Below are 22,014 nucleotides of genomic sequence, written 5' to 3'. Positions count from 1 at the left end.
TAATGTGGAGAAGAACAATGGTAAAGGAACACAGAAAGCTGTTCTAAATAAACACGTTCTGTGCATTGAGTAATGTGGTGAAGAACAATGGTAGAGGAACACAGAAAGCTGTTCTAAATAAACACGTTCTGTGCATTGAGTAATGTGGAGAGGAACAATGGTAGAGGAACACAGAAATCTGTTCTAAATAAACACGTGCTGTGCACTGAGTAATGTGGTGAACAATGGTAGAGGAACACAGAATGCTGTTCTAAATAAACACGTTCTGTGCATTGAGTAATGTGGAGAGGAACAATGGTAGAGGAACACAGGTTGGAGGACAAACAAAACATGGGGGGTGGGGGTGTAGAAAATGGGGTACAAGAATTAAAGGAAGAAGGAGCAGTGAGAGAAGTAGAAGAAGAAAGAGAAGAAGAAGCTGATGAAGAATGGAGGAGAAAGAAAAAGGAAAAAAGATGACGATGTGAAAAAAAGTATTAAAAAAAGAAAAGAAAAGTAAAATCATGGCGTTGGAAAAAAAGGAACCAGTTTCCGGAGACCAGAGAGTTGTGCGGCGGGTGGCAGTGGACACTGACGGGTGTGGCAGGACGGTGGACACTGACGGGTGTGGCAGGACGGTGGACACTGACGGGTGTGGCTGGACGGTGGACACTGACGGGTGTGGCTGGACGGTGGACACAGACGGGTGTGGCTGGACGGTGGACACTGACGGGTGTGGCAGGACGGTAGACTTCTATTTTTAGATCACTGGGCTGGACAGACCACCACGGGAGTGATACACGCAAACTGTCATCTTGTCAACATGCTTTTTTCCCACGTGCAGCGCGTTTGTATTGTCTTTCATGAAGCCGATACTCGGACGTTTGTTTGAATTGCGGTGAACAGACGCCCGATTCGTGTTGACAACATGGAGACACGCCCAGCAAAGAACATAAAGGAATACAGCTGTCCTTCCTTCCATGCTGCTACCAGGACGTGTCTGAAGACAGCATCACGGGTGGTGCCAGGTTTCATTAATTGTGTATCAATAAAAGACGTAGATCATTCCTCACTTTGATAACTGTCAAAAACTCCACTCAACGCTGAGCTGGCAGGAGGGAGGGAGGGTGTGGTTCTTTGTGAGGAGAAACCACAGACTTTCATCTCCAGTTAGTCTCCATTTGTATATCGCTTGTGTGGTTCGTCCGTCGGGATCGACGAGGACCATCTAGTCATCCTGGGGGTGGGTGGGTTGGGCTCTGTAGGTGCGCAGATGACTGGTCAGGCCAATCTGTGCCCGGAAGGTTCTGACGCAGTGTGGACAGGGGATGGTGGCGGCTGTCGGGGACTTGCTGGCACTGTATGGACACCTTGAAACACAAACTGTTTTTGTTGTTTGGGGTTTGTTTGTTTTTTTTTTGTTTTTTGTTTGTTTGTTTTTTGTTTTTTTTCATTTCCAATATGTCTCGGTTGATCACTGATATGGATACCCTGGACCATCACTGATATGAACACCCTGGACCATCCCTGGTATGGACACCCTGGACCATCCCTGGTGTGGACACCCTGGACCATCACTGACATGAACACCCTGGACAAGACACCCTGGACCATCACTGATATGGACACCCTGGACAAGACACCCTGGACCATCACTGATATGGACACCCTGGACCATCAATGATATGGACACCCTGGACCATCACTGATATGGACACCCTGGACAAGACACCCTGGACCATCACTGATATGGACACCCTGGACAAGACACCCTGGACCATCACTGATATGGACACTCTGGACAAGACACCCTGGACCATCACTGATATGGACACCCTGGACAAGACACCCTGGACCATCACTGATATGGACACCCTGGACAAGACACCCTGGACCATCACTGATATGGACACTCTGGACAAGACACCCTGGACCATGTAAAGATCTCCTGACATCAGATAGGAAAAGAGAACTATGTTGCTACAGTCCAGTCACGTAACATGACCCAATGGCCTGGTTTCAATTTCCAAAGAACTGTTGAGGGAGTGGGAGGTAGACTAAAAAAATCTTTGGTAAAAGTCGACTTACTTGGGATAAAAGAGGCGACGTATCGAGCCACAAGCTCTTCTTCAGGCAAATGAAATGAGTGAGTGACAGACAGAAAGGTACAGACAGAGAGGGAGAGAGAGTAAAGTTCAGGAAAGGAAAGTGATGAGAAGTCACAGGAAAGGACACAAAGCAGGGTGAGTAGAACTGTCAGTGTGAATGTATGAGGGAAAGAAAGGGTTCTGAAAGGGAAGGGTGAGGGAAGATGGGCAGGGGGTGAGAGGGCAGGAGTGGGGGAAGGGGGTGGAAGAGAGTGAAAAAATTTTTATAAAATTATTTTTTTTTTAAATAAATAAATAAAAAGATAAATATTTTTTTTAATATATAAAATAAATAATAATAATGATAATTAAATAAATAAATAGATAAAAGAATAAATACATACATGGACATATACACACACACATATATAAAATTGAAAAAATAAAAATAAATAAATAAAAAATAAAAAATAAATAGATAAATAAATAAATATAAACAAAAGTAAATAAATCAATCAAAACAACAGCAAAACAACAACAACCACCACACACACACACACACACACACACACAAAACAAAAAAAACAAAAAAAACCAAAAAAAAACACACACACACACACGCACAAACACACACATACACAGAGGAAAACAAAACAAACCACACACACACACACAGAGGAATATATAAATAGATAAATAAAATAAAATAAAATAAAATAATAAAGTATATATACAAAAAACGGGATGAGTGGTGGTGGATAGAGGAAAAGAGAAAGAGGGCAAGGATCAGAAAGGGGTTAGAGAATGCCTGGAAAACCGCTGCCATCACTCTTTGGTGTTGAGTCCAGCTGGGGCGAGGGTACCAAGGCGGGCAATCACGGTTGACTCCATGAAGCGCCGGTACAGGCCAGTCGACTGGTTCTGCCAGACAGCAGCGATCCTCGCATGGGCAAAACTGTGAAGGGGGCTGTTGAAATGGGTGCCCACTGGGTCACTATAGCCAAGGCGCATCGAGCGCAGGTGTTCAGTGAAGCGCTCGTTCAGGCTGCGGTAGGTTTCACCAGTGTACTTTTTGGCACAAAGGGTGCAAGTGAGGATAGACACTAGGTTCTCGGACTGGCAGTCGAAGTGCGCCCTGACTGTGAATTTCCCAGTGGGACCCGTGAGGGTGGTGGAAGTATCCACGAAGGGGCATGTTTTGCACCCCTTCCGGCCACAGGGACTGGTACCAGGAGGGAGAGGGGGCCCAGATCTACAAACAGCAGCTCGCACCAAGTGGTCCCTTAGATTGGTGTCTCTCTTGAAGGCAATGAGGGGTGGGCGGGGAAATATCTCACTCAAGCGGGTGTCAGACTTCAGAAGGTGGAAACTGTTGAGAAGGATGCTGCGTACAGGGAGGTTGTGGGGGTGAAAGGTCAGGACAGCTGCAATACACTCATCCTTTTCTGTGTGTTCTCGGGGCATCAGTGCCTGGGAGCGGGGGATGGCACGGGCCTTATCAAGGCCTCTCTGGATCAAGGCCTTAGGGTACTGTCTGGCTAGAAAAAAGCCAACCATCCTCTCAGCCTGATGTTCAAAATCCAGCTCATCACTACAGATGCGTCTGAGCCGAAGGAACTGGGAGAAGGGAATGCTGTTTTTGCAGGCCTGGGGGTGACTGGAGGAGTACAAGAGGTACAAATGTGTGTCAGTCTCCTTATAGAAGACACTTGTGGTCAGAAAGTTGCAGGTGGGTTGGATGGTGACAAGGCTGTCCAAGAACGTGACGGAGGAGTTGGAGATGGTGTGGGTAAATTTTAAGGCAGGGTGGAAGTTTGACATGAAGTCAATGAAGGCCTGAAGGGAATCTACGGGGCTGGTGGCTATGCCAAGGCAGTCATCGATGAAGCGCTTGTAGAAGGCTGGTCTGACACCTTTGTACTGTCTGAAGGCCTGCTCCTCAATGAAGCCCACAAACAAACAGGCAAAGCTGGGACCCATTTTAGTGCCCATGGCAACGCCGCTCTGCTGCTGGAAGTGGTCCTGGTCAAAAGAGGAGGAGTTGAGGGTCAGGACAAGTTCATTCAAACGCAGGATGGTAGGAAAATGGAGGCGGAGAGAGTTCTTGGGTAGAAAGTGTTTGACAGCCAGCATGCCTTCCTGATGGGGGATGTTTGTGTAAAGAGACACAATGTCCATGGTAAACACATGCCTCTCAGTGCAGTCAGCAGGGAAGGAGAAGTCGTTCAGGAGGTTCAGGGTGTGATTGGTGTCCTTCACGTAGGTAGGTAAGGCAGCCACCAATGACTGGAACACGGAGTCGAGGAAAGCGGAAATAAGGGCAGTGGGGCAAACACAGACCGAAACGATAGGTCGTCCAGGATTGTTGACCTTGTGTATTTTGGGGAGGAGGTAAAGGAGGGACTCAGGAGGCTCCTTCATGATAGCATGGTAGGCTTCAAACGGAAGATGACTGTTATCAACTGTGGTCTTGATGGTCTTACGGATGAGCGCATTGTCAGCCTTGGTGGTGTCTCTGGCGATAGGGCTGTAGAAGGTGGTGTTGGACAGCTGAGACCTGGCTCCTTGGAGGCAGAGGTCTCTGCGCCACACGACCACTGCACCACCCTTGTCAGCAGGTTTGATGACGATGTCTCTTCTGTCCTTCAGCTCTTGCAGGGCTTTCTCCTCACCATGGGTCAAGTTGGATCGTCGTAGAGGCTTAGGCTGCAGCTGGTTGATCTGCCTCATGCAAGTGTCAATATAAAAATCCAAGGCAGGAAAGGCACCTGGTTTAGGGGTCCAAGAGCTAGGGGGTCTAGAAAAGAGACTGGCGATGTCTGTATCCTCTGTCGATGGAGGAGCTGGCAGAGAGGCCTGGGCAAAATGGGCAGCCAGGCGCAGCCTCCTGAAGAAGCGCTGGCACAGGAACAGGGTGCCGGCCCGGTTGGTAGTGGGCTTGAGTGGCACGAACTTCAGGCCCCTGGCCAACACTTTACGCTGGTCTTCAGGCAACTCCAGATCAGCTGGGATGGTCACTACCAAGTGGGGATCAAAAGAGGGAGGGGCACTGTTGGAGGTGAGCATAGGGTTAGGGAGCAAAGCCTCAAATTTCTTCTTTTTGGTGGCTGACATGGAGGTGTACAGCTGTTGGTTGGCGATACGAGTGGTGCGGATTATAAATTTAGAGGTGGAAGGTTCTAGAAGGTTGAAAAGTTGACGCCGTAAATGCTGGATCCTTTGGGTGATGAGGGCAGAACGACGAGTATACGTTAAAATCGTTTGTTCCATGAGTCGAAGGCCAGTGGAGCGAAGGAGACGGTGGGTGGCAGAAACAAGGCCAGGGTGGCCAGAAGGGGGACTGAACTTCAACTGAAAACCTTTGGGCAGGAGGTGTCTTCTATGACACTGCTGCATAAAATGGATGTGGTTAGTTAGCCTAGTCTTATCAAGGGTGCTGCGCAGGTAGAGGACACCAAGGGACTGGGGGATGGAGGGCAGGGTCCGAAGCTGGGCCAAAGCAGCGCCAAAGCAGGCAGAATCCACAGGCATGTTGGGCACAAGGTAAAAGTTAAGATAAAAGCACAGTAAAATAAAATGAAATGGGGTAGAGTCAAACAGAGTCGCAGAGTAAAACAGGGTTGCAGTCCGATGATAAAATGCTTTGTAGGCAATAAAAGTGTTGTGACTGCACAGTGTCGACGTAAAACAGTGGGAGGTAGACTAAAAAAATCTTTGGTAAAAGTCGACTTACTTGGGATAAAAGAGGCGACGTATCGAGCCACAAGCTCTTCTTCAGGCAAATGAAATGAGTGAGTGACAGACAGAAAGGTACAGACAGAGAGGGAGAGAGAGTAAAGTTCAGGAAAGGAAAGTGATGAGAAGTCACAGGAAAGGACACAAAGCAGGGTGAGTAGAACTGTCAGTGTGAATGTATGAGGGAAAGAAAGGGTTCTGAAAGGGAAGGGTGAGGGAAGATGGGCAGGGGGTGTGAGGGCAGGAGTGGGGGAAGGGGGTGGAAGAGAGTGAAAAAAAAATATATATATATTGAGGGAGGAAGATGGAAGGGAAGGCAGGAAGACATCACCACGCACTGGGAAGGCAGGAAGGCATCACCACGCACTGGGAAGGCAGGAAGACATCACCACGCACTGGGAAGGCCGGAAGAAATCACCACGGACTGGGAAGGCCGGAAGAAATCACCACGCACTGGGAAGGCAGGAAGAAATCACCATGGACTGGGAAGGCAGGAAGAAATCACCATGGACTGGGAAGGCAGGAAGACATCACCACGCAGTGGGAAGGCAGGAAGAAATCACCATGGACTGGGAAGGCCGGAAGAAATCACCACGCACTGGGAAGGCAGGAAGAAATCACCACGCAGTGGGAAGGCAGGAAGAAATCACCATGGACTGGGAAGGCAGGAAGACATCACCACGCAGTGGGAAGGCAGGAAGAAATCACCACGGACTGGGAAGGCGGGAAGAAATCACCATGGACTGGAAAGGCAGGAAGACATCACCACGCAGTGGGAAGGCAGGAAGAAATCACCACGGACTGGGAAGGCGGGAAGACATCACCATGGACTGGGAAGGCGGGAAGACATCACCATGGACTGGAAGGCGGGAAGACATCACCATGGACTGGGAAGGCAGGAAGAAATCACCACGGACTGGGAAGGCAGGAAGAAATCACCATGGACTGGGAAGGCAGGAAGACATCACCATGGACTGGGAAGGCAGGAAGAAATCACCACGCACTGGGAAGGCAGGAAGAAATCACCACGCACTGGGAAGGCAGGAAGAAATCACCACGGACTGGGAAGGCAGGAAGAAATCACCATGGACTGGGAAGGCAGGAAGACATCACCACGCAGTGGGAAGGCCGGAAGAAATCACCACGGACTGGCAACACTGCAGATCAGTTTCTTTAGAAGGCATAAATGCGCTCTGACAAATCCATATACGCTTCACCACATCTGCTCAGCAGATGCGGCCTGACCAGCGGCATTACCCAACGTGCTTTGCCAGGCCTTAAGTGCACGTACATATATCTGTGTACCTATCAGAGTAGACCTACAGGAATTCACCAGAGGACAACACATTTATTGCTATAATTTATTTTTCAGTGCGCCAAGTACGTGCTGCACACAGAACCTTTGTCACTTCATCCAAACGACTTGATGCTCACTTTGATCATCAGTCACACTGGGAGAAACGGCAAAGTGCGAATCCAGCCCAGACCCTGACGGACACTGTAGTGACAGAAAGGTGTCTAACCATTCTACCACCTTCCTCCATGATCAACACTGCACAACGGACAGGGAAAGCTGTTTGCTGAGACTCAGGCTTTGACACACAGCTGTAAATAAATCAAATAAACAAAAAGAAATGAAAAATAATAATATAAACACACATGCACACACAATGTCAGTTCAATCCATCATGTTTATTATTATCTCAGAAAGAAAAGTACAACTGGCTTTCAAACAGAAACGTAACTGTAAAAAAACAACTGACCATCATCCAAACCTGAAACAGTTCATCCCCACTGAAGACAACCTCAGATTTCTGCCTTAGACTGGTACATGAACATCAGGCAGGCCCCACCTGATTTTCTTTCCAACATGTAGTGTCAAGACAGGTATACATATCCTGAGCAGACCTCAGTGTGTCAAGAATGGTATTTCCTGAGCACACCTCAGTTTGTCAAGACAGGTATATCCTAAACAGACATCACCTAGTTATCTAACAGTGTGTCCAGACAGCTATATCCTAAGCACACCTCAGTGTGTCCAGACAGCTATATCCTAAGCACACCTCAGTGTGTCCATACAGCTATATCCTAAGCAGACCTCAGTGTGTCCATACAGGTATATCCTAAGCACACCTCAGTGTGTCCAGACAGCTATATCCTAAGCACACCTCAGTGTGTCCATACAGCTATATCCTAAGCAGACCTCAGTGTGTCCATACAGCTATATCCTAAGCAGACCTCAGTGTGTCCAGACAGCTATATCCTAAGCAGACCTCAGTGTGTCCAGACAGGTATATCCTAAGCAGACCTCAGTGTGTCCATACAGCTATATCCTAAGCAGACCTCAGTGTGTCCAGACAGCTATATCCTAAGCAGACCTCAGTGTGTCCAGACAGGTATATCCTAAGCAGACCTCAGTGTGTCCAGACAGCTATATCCTAAGCAGACCTCAGTGTGTCCAGACAGGTATATACTGAGCAGACCTCAGTGTGTCCAGACAGCTATATCCTAAGCAGACCTCAGTGTGTCCAGACAGCTATATCCTAAGCAGACCTCAGTGTGTCCAGACAGCTATATCCTAAGCAGACCTCAGTGTGTCCAGACAGGTATATCCTAAGCAGACCTCAGTGTGTCAAGACAGGTATATCCTAAGCAGACCTCAGTGTGTCCAGACAGCTATATCCTAAGCAGACCTCAGTGTGTCCAGACAGGTATATCCTAAGCAGACCTCAGTGTGTCCAGACAGGTATATCCTAAGCAGACCTCAGTGTGTCAAGACAGGTATATCCTAAGCAGACCTCACCTGGTTATCTTTCTAACACAGTGTGTCAAGACAGGTATATCCTAACACAGTGTGTCAAAACAGGTATATACTAACACAGTGTCAAGACAGGTACATCCTAATACAGTGTGTCAAGACAGGTATATCCTAACACAGTGTGTCAAAACAGGTATATACTAACACAGTGTGTCAAGACAGGTATATCCTAACACAGTGTGTCAAGACAGGTATATCCTAACACAGTGTGTCAAGACAGGTATATCCTAACACAGTGTGTCAAGACAGGTATATACCAACACAGTGTGTCAAGACAGGTATATACTAACACAGTGTGTCAAGACAGGTATATCCTAACACAGTGTGTAAAACAGGTATATACTAACACAGTGTGTCAAGACAGGTATATCCAAAGCAGACCTCACCTGGTTATCTTTCTAACACAGTGTGTCAAGACAGGTATATCCTAACACAGTGTCAAGACAGGTATATCCTAACACAGTGTGTCAAAACAGGTATATACCAACACAGTGTGTCAAGACAGGTATATCCTAACACAGTGTGTCAAGACAGGTATATTCTAACACAGTGTGTCAAGACAGGTATATCCTAACACAGTGTCAAGACAGGTATATCTAACACAGTGTGTCAAGACAGGTATATCCTAACACAGTGTGTCAAGACAGGTATATTCTAACACAGTGTGTCAAGACAGGTATATCCTAACACAGTGTGTCAAGACAGGTATGTGTGTCAAGACAGGTATACCCAAAGCAATCTTTCACCTCATGCTGCTTCCAGCCCAGCAAGCCACACAGAGCCGTCATGAAATCCGTAAGCAAGCAGCATGCAATACATCATCCACATTGCTGCTTCACAGCGACGCCTGATCAGTGTCAACAGTCAAAATTATTTGTCAACAAGCTGGGCTATACATAGCTGAGAACATGAAAAGTGTCTGCAAAGCAGTGGTGTGTATGATGGAGTCTCCCGTCGGACTGACGGATGAGTAGGCAGGCAGGCTTATCTGTCGGTGTGTGTCCTCATATGGGAGAAGAGGCCGATTCTGGATGCGCAGCACTTCCCACAGGTGTTGCAAGGGAAAACGTCTCCAGAAGTTGTGCCCTGCTTCCTTCGCTCATGCTTCTCCTTAATGGGGTGTGTATATAATATATATGTACCAGTGACCTAAACCTTTATTAGATCAATAATGTAACAGCTTTAAATCACTAACTCATCACTTAACTAAAATGTTTCACAGTCTTCACCTTGATAAATACCTCCCATTTTTTGGACCGGACAGAAAAGTGTCCATCAGTGTGAGGAGGCATCAGAGTTGTGCTCTTGGTGCTGGTTGATACAGTGCTGGGTGTGACCGACAGGCCAGTATAACTTTACTGTTTTTTTCCACAGAAAGATGTATGGATTGGTTGGGGTGATTTTTTTTCTCCAATACTGAATTGTAATAAGCACACATTTCCAATCACACAGTCTGCAATGGTTAATGGTTAGGGCTGAAGATGACGGTGAGGCCAAAGGGCAAGACATCAAAATGTTGACAGAAGTGCATTAGCCACTGCTGTGTGATATCTGCTGCTTCTTCTTTCTTGGGCTGGATCTCCCACATTCACTCGAATGTACACAAGTGGGCTTTTACATGTACCTTCCTACAATATAATTACGGCTTTCACCTTCCTACAATATAATTATGGCTTTCACCTTCCTACAATTATGGCTTTCACCTTCCTACAATATAATTATGGCTTTCACCTTCCAACAATTATGGCTTTCACCTTCCTACAATATAATTATGGCTTTCACCTTCCTACAATATAATTGTCTTTCACCTTCCTACAATAAATAATTACGGCTTTCACCTTTGTACAACATAATTCACCTTCCTACAATATAATTCACCTTCCTACAATATAATTCACCTTCCTACAATATAATTCACCTTCCTACAAAATAGCTTTTACCTTCCTACAATATAATTCACCTTCCTACAATATAGCTTTTACCTTCCTACAATTATGGCTTTCACCTTCCTACAATATAATTATGGCTTTCACCTTCCTACAATAAATTTCACCTTCCAACAATATAAATCACCTTCCAACAATATAATTCACCTTCCTACAACATAATTGTCTTTCACCTTCCTACAACATAATTACGGCTTTCACCTTCCTACAATTACAGCTTTCACCCTCCTACAATTACGGCCTTCCAACAATTACGGCTTTCACCTTCCTACAATTAAGGCCTTCCTACAATTACGGCTTTCACCTTCCTACAACATAATTATGGCTTTCACCTTCCTACAATTACGGCTTTCACCTTCCTACAACATAATTGTCTTTCACCTTCCTACAATATAATTATGGCTTTCACCTTCCTACAATATAATTATGGCTTTCACCTTCCTACAATATAGCTTTTACCTTCCTACAATATAATTGTCTTTCACCTTCCTGCAATATGGCTTTCACCTTCCTACAATATGGCTTTCACCTTCCTACAACATAATTGTCTTTTACCTTCCTACAATATAATTGTCTTTTACCTTCCTACAATATAATTATGTCTTTCACCTTCCTACAACATAATTGTCTTTCACCTTCCTACAACATAATTGTCTTTCACCTTCCTACAATATAGCTTTCACCTTCCTACAATATAATTATGTCTTTCACCTTCCTACAATATAACTGTCTTTCACCTTCCTACAACATAATTGTCTTTCACCTTCCTACAACATAATTGTCTTTCACATTCCTACAATATAACTGTCTTTCACCTTCCTACAATATAACTGTCTTTTACCTTCCTACAATATAATTGTCTTTCACCTTCCTACAACATAATTGTCTTTCACCTTCCTACAATATAACTGTCTTTCACCTTCCTACAATATAACTGTCTTTTACCTTCCTACAATATAATTGTCTTTCACCTTCCTACAACATAATTGTCTTTCACCTTCCTACAATATAATTGTCTTTCACCTTCCCCATATATAATTGACTGGAGTAAGAGACACAGCAATATTGACAGTGATCTGTAGGACTCCCACCAATTTGTAGCATCAGTGGCTGAGGTGACAGGCCACTCTGTGGAGGGTGGCTTGTCGCTTCTATACCTGCCACAACTGATGACGTGGAGGGTGGCTTGTGGCTTCTATACCTGCCACAACTGATGACGTGGAGGGTGGCTTGTCGCTTCTATACCTGCCACAACTGATGACGTGGAGGGTGGCTTGTGGCTTCTATACCTGCCACAACTGATGACGTGGAGGGTGGCTTGTGGCTTCTTTACCTGGCACAACTGATGACGTGGAGGGTGGCTTGTGGCTTCTTTACCTGGCACAACTGATGACGTGGAGGGTGGCTTGTCGCTTCTTTACCTGGCACAACTGATGACGTGGAGGGTGGCTTGTCGCTTCTATACCTGCCACAACTGATGACCCCCCCACCCACGTCTCACCACTGGCAGAAGGTGTGTCTGATATCAACTCACCAAGCACAGCTGTAATATTCACTCACATACAAGACAAGCAAATACATTGTAAAACAAAGTGTGTTGTAACACCTGTAGAGCAAGTTACATGTGTGTTGTAACACCTGTACAGCAAGTTACATGTGTGTTATAACACCTGTACAGCAAGTTACATGTGTGTTGTAACACCTGTAGAGCAAGTTACATGTGTGTTGTAACACCTGTACAGCAAGTTACATGTGTGTTGTAACACCTGTAGAGCAAGTTACATGTGTGTTGTAACACCTGTAGAGCAAGTTACATGTGTGTTGTAACATCTGTAGAGCAAGTTACATGTGTGTTGTAACACCTCTACAGCAAGTTACATATGTGTGTTTAACACCTGTACAGCAAGTTACATGTGTGTTGTAACACCTGTAGAGCAAGTTACATGTGTGTTGTAACACCTGTACAGCAAGTTACATGTGTGTTGTAACACCTGTACAGCAAGTTACATGTGTGTTGTAACACCTGTAGAGCAAGTTACATGTGTGTTGTAACACCTGTAGAGCAAGTTACATGTGTGTGTTTAACACCTGTAGAGCAAGTTACATATGTGTGTTTAACACCTGTAGAGCAAGTTACATATGTGTGTTTAACACCTGTAGAGCAAGTTACATGTGTGTGTTTAACACCTGTAGAGCAAGTTACATATGTGTGTTGTAACACCTGTACAGCAAGTTACATGTGTGTTGTAACACCTGTAGAGCAAGTTACATGTGTGTTGTAACACCTGTACAGCAAGTTACATATGTGTGTTTAACACCTCTACAGCAAGTTACATCAACCTGTTTATCATAAGCACAGCAGAAGCCAACCTGACCAGTTCCTTTTCAACAAGTATCACAATGGATCCAGCCGCCATGGCAAAGTGGTCAACATCGCAGACTGGCGACTGGGAGAACATGGGTTCCATTCCCATCACAGTAGGTTTTCCCAGCCTCTGGCTGGTTCTTACCCAGCGCTGAGAGTGCTAGAGGGTCCATGGGAAGACTGGGACCACGAAGCTGAGCGTCATCCACTTCATGGATACGTCTTAGCTTCAACTGCCTGACCACACAACTGAGCGTCATCCACTTCATGGATACGTCTTAGCTTCAACTGCCTGACCACACAGCTGAGCGTCATCCACTTCATGGATACGTCTTAGCTTCAATTGCCTGACCACACAACTGAGGGTCATCCACTTCATGGATATGTCTTAGCTTCAACTGCCTGACTACACAGCTGAGCGTCATCCACTTCATGGATACGTCTTAGCTTCAATTGCCTGACCACACAGCTGAGGGTCATCCACTTCATGGATATGTCTTAGCTTCAACTGCCTGACCACACAGCTGAGCGTCATCCACTTCATGGATACGTCTTAGCTTCAACTGCCTGACCACACAGCTGAGCGTCATCCACTTCATGGATACGTCTTAGCTTCAATTGCCTGACCAACACTGCAGATGTCTGGATCCCTCAGGCCTGGTTGACGCCAGGTTGTATCAAGAGAGTACAGCCTTGTCCAGTGGCCCCCAAACCTTAAAGGACCCATAGATCACAGCACTGCCTATCAACATTCCTACCATCATCAACGTAAAGAAAACATAATGTCTCAAATTCTGGGGCACACAAACACACACACACAAGTTATCACAATGGAAGTGGAATACAGTGTCAGTTATACACACATCCCCATGGCAATGGCATCGGCTCCACAAGGATTAAAGACAACGTGAGTCCAATGATAGCAGCTCCTGTACACAAACATCACAAGTGCCACGGTGGTGGCATCTGCAGGACAAGGATGAAAGGCAACGCGAGTTGAATCAGTGTTGCTTTTGTACACAGACATCATGAGTGCCCTAGCTGTACTGACATCAGTGACAATGAAATACAACACATACATTTCACTGAGGTCAAGAATATGTTGCTATGTACACTGCATATTGGACTTCAATTTTTTCAATGCGGAAGCAGAAAAAGCGAAACATCAGAAAAAAAAGAAGCTAATTATGTATCTGCACATGCATTTGCACACGCACTCACACAACAGAGTCATACACTCACCACACACACACACATACACACACACACACATACACACACACACACACACAGTACATCAGTTCCCTCATACAACAAGGAGTGGTTCAACCCGAGATGCTAACAGCCAGTCAACCCCAGAGGGACTATTTCACGACTGATACTGCAGTCATCTGCTGCTGGACCTACCCACATTCCCTCCCCCCCGCACCCCCCCTCCACACACACACACCCACCCAAACTTGGTCTTGAGGGGGGTTAGGGGGGGTAAGGTGAGAGAGGTGTGTTGTGAGTGGTGTTACACTGTTGTTGCTTTCTTGTTGTTTTAAATGGCTATTTTTAGCCAATCTGTCTCATCATTTCGGTATATAATGATGAAAAAATTCCTGTACCTAACTCATACCATATGGATTGTTAAATGCACTTAGAGCTGCAAGGTAATAGGTGTCAAGAATGCACATCATCATTATCATTATCATCAGTACAGTGTGTGTGAATAGCACCAGCATTTCTTTTCCCATCTGAAAGACTTGAGAACACAACTATTTTCACCGTCCACACTCTCTCTACATGATGTTCATGTCTGTCTCTCTCTCTCATCATAATGTTCATGTCTCTCTCTCTCAACATGATGTTCATGTCTCTCTCTCTCAACATGATGTTCATGTCTCTGTCCAATCTAACTCTCTCTCTCTCAACATGATGTTCATGTCTCTGTCCAATCTAACTCTCTCTCTCAACATGATGTTCATGTCTGTCCAATCTAACTCTCTCTCTCAACATGATGTTCATGTCTGTCCAATCTAACTCTCTCTCTCCCTCTCTCATCATGATGTTCATGTCTCTGTCCAATCTAACTCTCTCTCTCCCTCTCTCAACATGTTCATGTCTCTGTCCAATCTAACTCTCTCTCTCCCTCTCTCATCATGATGTTCATGTCTCTGTCCAATCTAACTCTCTCTCTCCCTCTCTCAACATAATGTCCATGTCTCTGTCCAATCTAACTCTCTCTCTCCCTCTCTCAACATGATGTTCATGTCTCTGTCCAATCTAACTCTCTCTCTCCCTCTCTCAACATAATGTCCATGTCTCTGTCCAATCTAACTCTCTCTCTCCCTCTCTCAACATGTTCATGTCTCTGTCCAATCTAACTCTCTCTCTCCCTCTCTCAACATGTTCATGTCTCTGTCCAATCTAACTCTCTCTCTCCCTCTCTCAACATGATGTTCATGTCTCTGTCCAATCTAACTCTCTCTCTCCCTCTCTCATCATGATGTTCATGTCTCTGTCCAATCTAACTCTCTCTCTCCCTCTCTCAACATGATGTTCATGTCTGTCCAATCTAACTCTCTCTCTCCCTCTCTCAACATGATGTCCATGTCTCTGTCCAATCTAACTCTCTCTCTCCCTCTCTCATCATGATGTTCATGTCTCTGTCCAATCTAACTCTCTCTCTCCCTCTCTCATCATGATGTTCATGTCTCTGTCCAATCTAACTCTCTCTCTCCCTCTCTCAACATGATGTTCATGTCTCTGTCCAATCTAACTCTCTCTCTCCCTCTCTCAACATAATGTCCATGTCTCTGTCCAATCTAACTCTCTCTCTCCCTCTCTCATCATGATGTTCATGTCTCTGTCCAATCTAACTCTCTCTCTCCCTCTCTCATCATGATGTTCATGTCTCTGTCCAATCTAACTCTCTCTCTCCCTCTCTCAACATGATGTTCATGTCTCTGTCCAATCTAACTCTCTCTCTCCCTCTCTCAACATAATGTCCATGTCTCTGTCCAATCTAACTCTCTCTCTCTCTCATCATGATGTTCATGTCTCTGTCCAATCTAACTCTCTCTCTCCCTCTCTCATCATGATGTTCATGTCTCTGTCCAATCTAACTCTCTCTCTCCCTCTCTCAACATGATGTTCATGTCTGTCCAATCTAACTCTCTCTCTCCCTCTCTCAACATGATGTCCATGTCTCTGTCCAATCTAACTCTCTCTCTCCCTCTCTCATCATGATGTTCATGTCTCTGTCCAATCTAACTCTCTCTCTCCCTCTCTCATCATGATGTTCATGTCTCTGTCCAATCTAACTCTCTCTCTCCCTCTCTCAACATGATGTTCATGTCTCTGTCCAATCTAACTCTCTCTCTCCCTCTCTCAACATAATGTCCATGTCTCTGTCCAATCTAACTCTCTCTCTCCCTCTCTCATCATGATGTTCATGTCTCTGTCCAATCTAACTCTCTCTCTCCCTCTCTCATCATGATGTTCATGTCTCTGTCCAATCTAACTCTCTCTCTCCCTCTCTCAACATGATGTTCATGTCTCTGTCCAATCTAACTCTCTCTCTCCCTCTCTCAACATAATGTCCATGTCTCTGTCCAATCTAACTCTCTCTCTCTCTCATCATGATGTTAATGTCTCTGTCCAATCTAACTTTCTCTCTCTCTCTCAACATGATGTTCATGTCTCTGTCCAATCTAACTCTCTCTCTCTCTCAACATGATGTTCATGTCTGTCCAATCTAACTCTCTCTCTCTCTCTCTCTTTGACTGGCAGCATCAGTTTCAGATTCAATCCTCTCAGTCACGTCTGGCTTTCAAATTGTCAATGATGCAAACATCGCTGATTTCTGGCACAGTCAGGGGGGATTTAAAGTTCAGTCAATTTTTCAAGGAGGCGTCATTGCGTTCGGACAAATCCATATACGCTACACCAGATCTGCCAAGCAGATGCCTGACCAGCAGATTAACCCAATGCTCAACAGATGAAAAGGCCCACAGCCTTTCACGGCCACAGGGGCAGACAATTCATTACTACTGTGACGTGTGTCTAGTGACGTGTGTCCAGGGCTCTGCACAGGAAGGCAGAGCCTAATCCTCTAGAGGACAAAAGGGCGCCGTTTCCATTAACACAAGGGAGGTAACTTACCAAGGGAGGCTATTAGCTGCAGCTACTTCTGATTTCTCTGCATTGCAGATTAGTGGTTTGGACAGGACAGGAAATGTGACCCCTGTCGGAGTCTGCACCGGTGGGTGACAGTGTCGTCTGTGTGATTAAAGCCAGTTTCTAACAATATCAGATTTATGATAATAAAAAATACTGTACATTTTCTACAGCAATGATTAAAACAAAAACAAAAGAGAAAGTAGCACACACAAAAAAACACCAAAAAACAAAAAGAAACAAAAGAGAAAGTAGTAAAAAAGAAACAACCCCCCAAAAAAACAACAACAACCCATGTTCTAAAAAAAAAAAGAAATAAAAAGCAAAAACACACATACACAAACACACACACCACCCCCAAGAATTCATTTCATTTACACAGACATGCACATGACATGAACGTCCACACACATGCACACAAAAAAATCAAACAAAACAAAAACTACTGCTGGCCAAATGATGACACAACCAAATAATCTCTCAAACACACCTCCCACAGTCTGCCTTGACTGATCATCTTCTGCTGACCGACTGCATGTGTGTTGGCGGGTGTGTTTGACTGTGTGTTGTATGCGCGCACACTTGTTCGGGCATGGTGTACTTGACGATGCATGTATGTTTATGTATGTATAACGTTCGGCTGAAAACACCATCTGCTCCCTGACTGGAAGGTGTGAACGTCAATCTGCGTCATCATTATCATTATCAAGTACATCATCAATATTATTATCAAGCACATTATCACTATCATCATCAAATCAGAGATGGACCAACCACCTCACAGCAATAGTTCAACAAACTGCAAACTGTCTCACACACCTCCTCCTCCCTCTTCTCCCCACACCCGCAATAAAGCATTCACAGAACTGGGATTTGAACAGCGCTGTATTGTTTAGCAAGACACTGGAAAACACTGGAGTAACATGATGATGCAAATTTCACACACACACACATGTACACACACACAGACACACACAGACACATGTGCACACACACACACGCACACATCTCCTTCTCACCCAAACCAGCAGTCCCAACATTCACCAAACAGTGGAGGGATTTCAAGCTGTTTAACTTCAGCCAGATACTGTCAGTTTCTTGAAAACCAATAATTCATGTACACCTGCCCTCCACAGACACACACACACACACATTAACACACCGACACACACACTCACATAGCCACACTCATCAGAACCTCACACCAACACCCCCAACCCCTCAAACAATGGCCGTGACATCAGGACTGGTGGCCAGCAGGAACTCGGCGATGACGACATCCGTGTCGGGGTCTGACGTGTCCACCAGGTGGAGTGACAGCTTCCTGGATGTCTGCAGGGCTCCGTCGGCATCCCCCGTCACCCCCTCCACCTCTTCACTGTCCACCCGCCTGATGACGGCCATCAGCGTCTTGCTCAGCGTCTTCTCACAGAAGCGGTACTTCACCGCTTCACTCCAGAACCTCTCCGCCCCCTCCCCCGCCGGCTTTATCCCTGAACAGTCATAGAAACCACTTATAAATTGATCTAACAACAACACAAAAACAATCATGCTGTATGTACATTGTGTCATGAATTAATGAGAAACCACTTATAAATTGATCTAACAACAACACAAAAACAATCATGCTATATGTACATTGTGTCACGAATTAATGAGAAACCACTTATAAATTGATCTAACAACAACAAAAAACAATCATGCTATATTACATTGTGTCATGAATTAATGAGAAACCACTAATAAATAGATCTAACAACAACACAAAAACAATCATGCTGTATGTACATTGTGTCATGAATTAAGGATTTTCTTTTACATGGACTGAAATAGATATTGGTGGAACAGTGTACTGGTGAAAGTTATTTTAAGTAATTATCAATATTTCTGACCCGATTTAAATTTTACATGGACTGAGCATTATGTGGGTAAATTAGTCTTCCTGGATTTGATTTAACTGACTTTTAACATTATTCTGGCTTCTCTTCAACTGGTTTCAACAACTGTTTTGTGTTAGCCCTGAAATGGCCCGTTTACAGCTATGAACAAAATGAAATGAACATGAACTATCCTGTGTTAGCCCTGAAATGGCCCGTTTACAGCTATGAACAAAATGAAATGAACATGAACTATCCTGTGTTAGCCCTGAAATGGCCCGTTTACAGCTATGAACAAAATGAAATGAACATGAACTATCCTGTGTTAGCCCTGAAATGGCCCATTCAAAGCTATGAACAAAATGAAATGAACATGAACTATCCTGTGTTAGCCCTGAAATGGCCCATTCAAAGCTATGAACAAAATGAAATGAACATGAACTATCCTAACAGAAAACACTACAGAAAGACGCCATCACTGACCGTGAAGAGAAGCCCTGAAGGCAGCAAAGGGGATGGGCCAGAAAGTTTTGGGCAGAAAAAACATCTCCTCCTGCGACACCACCACATGGAAACTGTAGTCTGGCAGCAAGACGTGGTGCTGGAACATGGAGGAAAGTGGTACAATAGTTAGAGATGGAAACTGTTGTCTGACAACAACCAGGTGGTACAGTGGTTAGACATGGAAACTGTTGTCTGACAACAACCAGGTGGTACAATGGTTAGACATGGAAACTGTTGTCTGACAGCAACCAGGTGGTACAGTGGTTAGACATGGAAACTGTTGTCTGACAACAACCAGGTGGTACAATGGTTAGACATGGAAACTGTTGTCTGACAACAACCAGGTGGTACAGTGGTTAGACATGGAAACTGTTGTCCGACAACAACCAGGTGGTACAATGGTTAGACATGGAAACTGTTGTCTGACAGCAACCAGGTGGTACAATGGTTACTACAGGTTAGACATGGAAACTGTTGTCTGACAGCAACAACCAGGTGGTACAGTGGTTAGACATGGAAACTGTTGTCTGACAACAACCAGGTGGTACAATGGTTAGACATGGAAACTGTTGTCTGACAGCAACAACCAGGTGGTACAGTGGTTAGACATGGAAACTGTTGTCTGACAACAACCAGGTGGTACAGTGGTTAGACATGGAAACTGTTGTCTGACAGCAACAACCAGGTGGTACAGTGGTTAGACATGGAAACTGTTGTCTGACAGCAACCAGGTGGTACAGTGGTTAGACATGGAAACTGTTGTCTGACAACAACAACCAGACGGTACAATGGTTAGACATGGAAACTGTTGTCTGACAGCAACAACCAGGTGGTACAGTGGTTAGACATGGAAACTGTTGTCTGACAGCAACAACCAGGTGGTACAATGGTTAGACATGGAAACTGTTGTCTGACAACAACAACCAGGTGGTACAATGGTTAGACATGGAAACTGTTGTCTGACAACAACCAGGTGGTACAATGGTTAGACATGGAAACTGTTGTCTGACAGCAACAACCAGGTGGTACAGTGGTTAGACATGGAAACTGTTGTCTGACAGCAACAACCAGGTGGTACAATGGTTAGACATGGAAACTGTTGTCTGACAACAACAACCAGGTGGTACAATGGTTAGACATGGAAACTGTTGTCTGACAACAACCAGGTGGTACAATGGTTAGACATGGAAACTGTTGTCTGACAACAACCAGGTGGTACAATGGTTAGACATGGAAACTGTTGTCTGACAGCAACAACCAGGTGGTACAATGGTTAGACATGGAAACTGTTGTCTGACAGCAACCAGGTGGTACAATGGTTAGACATGGAAACTGTTGTCTGACAGCAACCAGGTGGTACAATGGTTAGACATGGAAACTGTTGTCTGACAGCAACAACCAGGTGGTACAATGGTTAGACATGGAAACTGTTGTCTGACAGCAACCAGGTGGTACAATGGTTAGACATGGAAACTGTTGTCTGACAGCAACCAGGTGGTACAATGGTTAGACATGGAAAGTGTTGTCTGACAGCAACAACCAGGTGGTACAATGGTTAGACATGGAAAGTGTTGTCTGACAGCAACAACCAGGTGGTACAATGGTTAGACATGGAAAGTGTTGTCTGACAGCAACAACCAGGTGGTACAATGGTTAGACATGGAAACTGTTGTCTGACAGCAACAACCAGGTGGTACAATGGTTAGACATGGAAAGTGTTGTCTGACAGCAACAACCAGGTGGTACAGTGGTTAGACATGGAAACTGTTGTCTGACAGCAACAACCAGGTGGTACAATGGTTAGACATGGAAACTGTTGTCTGACAGCAACAACCAGGTGGTACAGTGGTTAGACATGGAAACTGTTGTCTGACAGCAACAACCAGGTGGTACAATGGTTAGACATGGAAACTGTTGTCTGACAGCAAGACGTGGTGCTGAAACATGGAGGAAAGTGGTACAGTGCCACAGGGCTTGGGGAAAATGATGGTATGGGATGAAGGATGACTGATGACTTGCGCGATGACTTTGTTTGTAGTAAGGAGGAGTTGCGCACCGTCGACCTCACTCTCTTGTCCGAGACTGTCTGTATCCGGTGGCAAGACGAGGTCAAGACAACTGGAGATGGAAAAGGATGCAGTGGATGACCAGGATGTCCTATGTGCCTCATCCTGCCCTCAGCACACCACAGTGCTCTGCTGCAACCAACTTCCTCTCTGTTGAACCATGAAGGTTTCTTCCGCAGAGTCTGCCGGATCCAGTCTTCACATGCTTGGGTAGACAAGCCCTAACTCACCGAGGGTTTGAGACCTGTTGGCTACCCTCACCTAGTTTAGCCAACCTGTCAAAGCCATTGCCCGGGGGTTGGGCGCTGCCGCATGCTAGCAGCTTCTAGGACCCATAGGTGAGAGCTGGGTGCCGGTGGGGACCAACAGAGGACGAACCACTCCCAGAAGAGCGTGAGAAGCCCCCCCTCTAGAGGTACTACCCCTCCCGTGCACCCCCTTACCCCCAGCACGCACCTAGCACACTGAAAAAG

General features: G+C 45.4%; 1 protein-coding gene and 1 long non-coding RNA gene across 6 annotated transcripts in view; both read right to left on the bottom strand.

The window, feature by feature from the left end:
• Window positions 1–7,472: 7,472 nt before the first annotated feature.
• Window positions 7,473–12,380, bottom strand: LOC143277165 (uncharacterized). Of its 2 annotated transcripts, XR_013053692.1 has the most exons (3): window positions 11,249–12,380; window positions 10,580–11,174; window positions 7,473–10,537 (listed from the first exon to the last, which is right to left on the bottom strand). It is a non-coding gene; the product is annotated as an uncharacterized LOC143277165 (long non-coding RNA). The 2 variants fall into 2 exon arrangements; XR_013053691.1 differs by having other exon boundaries at window positions 7,473–11,174.
• A 4,053-nt stretch (window positions 12,381–16,433) lies between these two features.
• LOC143277162 (tudor domain-containing protein 7-like) overlaps window positions 16,434–22,014 on the bottom strand; it is a 57,718-nt gene continuing 52,137 nt past the window's right edge. For all 4 annotated transcript variants that reach the window (XM_076581926.1, XM_076581927.1, XM_076581928.1 and 1 more), the window contains 2 exons: window positions 19,455–19,572; window positions 16,434–18,587 (listed from right to left, as the gene is read on the bottom strand). In XM_076581926.1, coding sequence (XP_076438041.1) covers window positions 18,316–18,587; window positions 19,455–19,572 — 390 coding nt within the window. In that variant the 3' untranslated portion in view covers window positions 16,434–18,315. The remainder of the gene's footprint in view (window positions 18,588–19,454; window positions 19,573–22,014) is intronic.

The sequence above is a fragment of the Babylonia areolata genome, chromosome 33 (assembly GCF_041734735.1).
Source record: "Babylonia areolata isolate BAREFJ2019XMU chromosome 33, ASM4173473v1, whole genome shotgun sequence".
Lineage (NCBI taxonomy): Eukaryota > Metazoa > Mollusca > Gastropoda > Neogastropoda > Buccinidae > Babylonia > Babylonia areolata.
The sequence above is the reverse complement of the archived record's forward strand: the minus strand, read 5'-3'. Positions and strand labels throughout refer to the sequence as shown.